Source organism: Mus caroli, chromosome 11 (assembly GCF_900094665.2).
Source record: "Mus caroli chromosome 11, CAROLI_EIJ_v1.1, whole genome shotgun sequence".
NCBI lineage: Eukaryota > Metazoa > Chordata > Mammalia > Rodentia > Muridae > Mus > Mus caroli.
In genome coordinates this window covers 63,755,713-63,758,749 of record NC_034580.1, presented here as the reverse complement: position 1 = coordinate 63,758,749, position 3,037 = coordinate 63,755,713, and the positions used below count along the sequence as shown (strand labels likewise).

Below are 3,037 nucleotides of genomic sequence, written 5' to 3'. Positions count from 1 at the left end.
AAAAAAAAAAAAAAAAAAAAGAAAGTCAGTAAGCCGGGTGGTGGCGCACGCCTTTAAACCCAGCACTTAGGAGGCAGAGGCAGGCGGATCTCTGAGTTCATGGTCAGCCTGGTCCACAGAGTGAATTCCAGGACAGTCAGGGCTACACAGACCCTGTTTCAAACATGTGCACATACGCACACATACACTCACACACCCACACACAGAGCATGATTGAAAGACAAAAACAAAAAAACAACAAAAAACACATAATCTGAACAAGTAGTAGTGATGAAACTGGCAATAAGTAGTCCCACGAGCCTTCTAGAATTCCCTTACCTGGGCTGGCTGGAACACGCAGGATGGCAGACAGACCCAGGACCAGGCTAGGCGGCGATTCAGTTGGCAGCTGGTCAGGTGACTGGCTTCTGGGAGAGGCAGCAGGGCCTTTGGGTCAAAAGTAGCCCAAGCCTTGTGCTGCCCTTCCTCTGCCAGGGCGAGTATAGTAGGGAATGAGTAGGGAGTCTGCAGCGGAGTGTACTGTGTGTGGGGAGAGAGACATAATCACACTGTGTCCCTGTGCCCTGGGTCATCAAGCCAATCTTTCCCCACGTCCTCATACTTTCTGAAGGGGGCAGTTGTGTGGTTCTTCCAGGATCTCGCTGTACGCATGCCGCATGGGGCTGCCAGGCGGAATCAGAATATCCCAGGAGGGAGCCAGGAGCTGCAGGCCCAAGCTGGGCTTCCCAGGAGAGGGTTGCTTCAGGAACTGGTGACATCTCAACACATGGGGACACAGCCTGGCCAGGAGGAGAAACATAGTCATTTCCCCAAGATCTGTCTCTTCCAGGATCCTGCTTCCCCACAGAGAAAGTAACACTCCCACCCATCTCCACCCCAGACCCTCAATCTCCATCCTCCTCACTTGCAGATGAGATCCTCCAGGGTCTTGGCAGCCCATAAGTATAAGGGAAGTCCTAACTGACATTTCCACACGAGTTGCTCATACAAGGAGGCACCATAAACTTTGGAGGACGGCAAAGTCAGAGGCTTAAGACAAGAAAAGCCTTGAAGCCGAACAGTGCCATGGAGACAGAGCGCCAGGACAGGTTTTGTTGTTGTTCCACCCACTGCCTGGAGGAGATGAACATCTCGGAGCTGCAGGAAAACAGAAAAGCGGAGGTAAGCGAAGTGTGTAGCACACGCCTGTAAATCCCAGCCCTTGGCAGGCAGAGGCAGGAGGACTCGAAGATAAAGGGCCATTTTTGGCTACACAGAGGCTTGACGCCAGTTTGAGCTACCTGTGATCTAAAACAAAAAAAAAAAAAAAAAAACATGCTTGTAACTGCAGCACTCCAGATCAGAGGGAGGGAGTTTGAGGTTTAGGCCAGCTTAGTTTACATAGCAAGTGTCAGATCAGCCAAGGCTTCCAAGTGAGACCCTGTCTCAAAACAAACAAGACAAAAAACTACCTAAAGGCTGGAGAGATGGCTCAGCAGTTAAAAGAAAAGTATTACTCTTGAATAGGACTCAAATTCAGTTCTAGTACCCACTATGGGTGGCTCACAACAACTAAACTTTGGAAAAACCCTGTCTGGAACAAAACAAGACAAGACAAAACAAAACAAAACAAAACAAGGGCAGAGAGAGGTGAGACCCCAGCTTACCCCTGGGGAGATGGCTACTGTTTCTCCACCATAGGTTCCAAGAGAAACTCCCCAGTGTTGCCTATCTCATTTCCTACCAAAACTCACTCTCTCCGAGGTCACCCACCATCTCCCATGAACTGAGCATCTTCTCATCGCCATCCAATTTCTAACATACCTCCAGACAGACCCCTGGTCGAATAACCCGCCTGAGGCCATGGATCTTCTGGTATGCGAGGCAGAGAATCAGCTGCCCATCTAGAATGTAGAGGCCGGCAGACTCATGCAACACGGCAGTGACTGTTCCCTGCACAGGAAAGAGAGGTCCGCTGGCCACTATTCCTCCTCCTTAGGAGGCTCACATTGCAGGTGTCACAACCTCTAGGATCAGTACCTTGCACTCACCAAGTAATGCAAGACTTTGGAAGCCCGGACGAGACCTTCTTGCCCTCTGCTGTCTTTGGAGCTGGTGGGCCGGGGCAGTGGTTTCAGGTCAGCTTTCGAGAACTCTAAGTCCAGCTCCAGCTCCTGCACATAGCCTGGTCTCAGAGGCTTCAGAGTTGAAGATGGAATGGTTGTCCAAATACAGGAATGGTGAATGCGGGTCTTGGTTACTTGCAATTTTGTCAGCACATAGGCCCTACCAGGCCGGAGGACTCGGTGCCACACCATCTGAGCAGGGATCTGGCTTAGGCAGAGGGAGGTAACATTAAACATGAGACCCCTGCCCTCACCCATAATGCTGCCCGTCGGCCAAAGGCCCTTCCCACAACAATTTCACTCCAAAGACCTCATGACTTTCCTCTTATTCTTCCTCTTCTGTTTGTTTGGTTGGCTATTTTGTTATTGTTTTGTTTTGTTCTGTTTCAGACAAGGTCTCATATAGCCCAGGCTGGCTTTAAACTTACTATGTACCCAAGACTAGTATTGAACTCTTAGTATTATAATAAGCCACTGATCTCTCTACATCAACAGGAAATGCCACATATTTCCTAAGCCTTTCATAAAGATGGAAACCATCCGTGAAGTGTCTTCAAAGTGGTAAATAACCCATCAAGAAAATCATGTTCAATGTACTCTCTTACCCCACAACATACAAGCTAACCATTTATTTCATTAATATGAGCTGAGTACAAGACTCCAGTATTGAGACAAATGTTAAGTAACAGGTTATTCATTCCTCTTTAACATGTTTCAGATCATGGAAAGACAAAAACCTAAACAGTTATACAGAGACACACGTGATCATGCACCAAAACAAAACACTCTTACACTCTTTCACTCTTACACTCTTTCACTCTTACACTCTTTCTTTCTTTCTCTCTCCCCCTCCTTCCCTCCCTCTCTCTGTCTTTCTTTTTTTCTTTCTTTCTTTCTTTCCCTCTCTCTCTCTCTCTCCTTCCCTCCCTCCC

The 3,037-nt window shown here is 48.2% G+C and overlaps 1 protein-coding gene across 2 annotated transcripts in view; it reads right to left on the bottom strand.

Annotated features, from left to right (window-relative positions):
• The window catches only part of Ctc1 (CST telomere replication complex component 1), a 21,942-nt gene that overhangs the window by 8,184 nt on the left and 10,721 nt on the right, over nucleotides 1-3,037 (bottom strand). For both annotated transcript variants that reach the window (XM_021176913.1, XM_021176914.1), the window contains exons 6-10: nucleotides 2,031-2,309; nucleotides 1,804-1,932; nucleotides 905-1,137; nucleotides 602-779; nucleotides 319-519 (exon numbers count right to left, since the gene is read on the bottom strand). In XM_021176913.1, coding sequence (XP_021032572.1) covers nucleotides 319-519; nucleotides 602-779; nucleotides 905-1,137; nucleotides 1,804-1,932; nucleotides 2,031-2,309 — 1,020 coding nt within the window. The remainder of the gene's footprint in view (nucleotides 1-318; nucleotides 520-601; nucleotides 780-904; nucleotides 1,138-1,803; nucleotides 1,933-2,030; nucleotides 2,310-3,037) is intronic.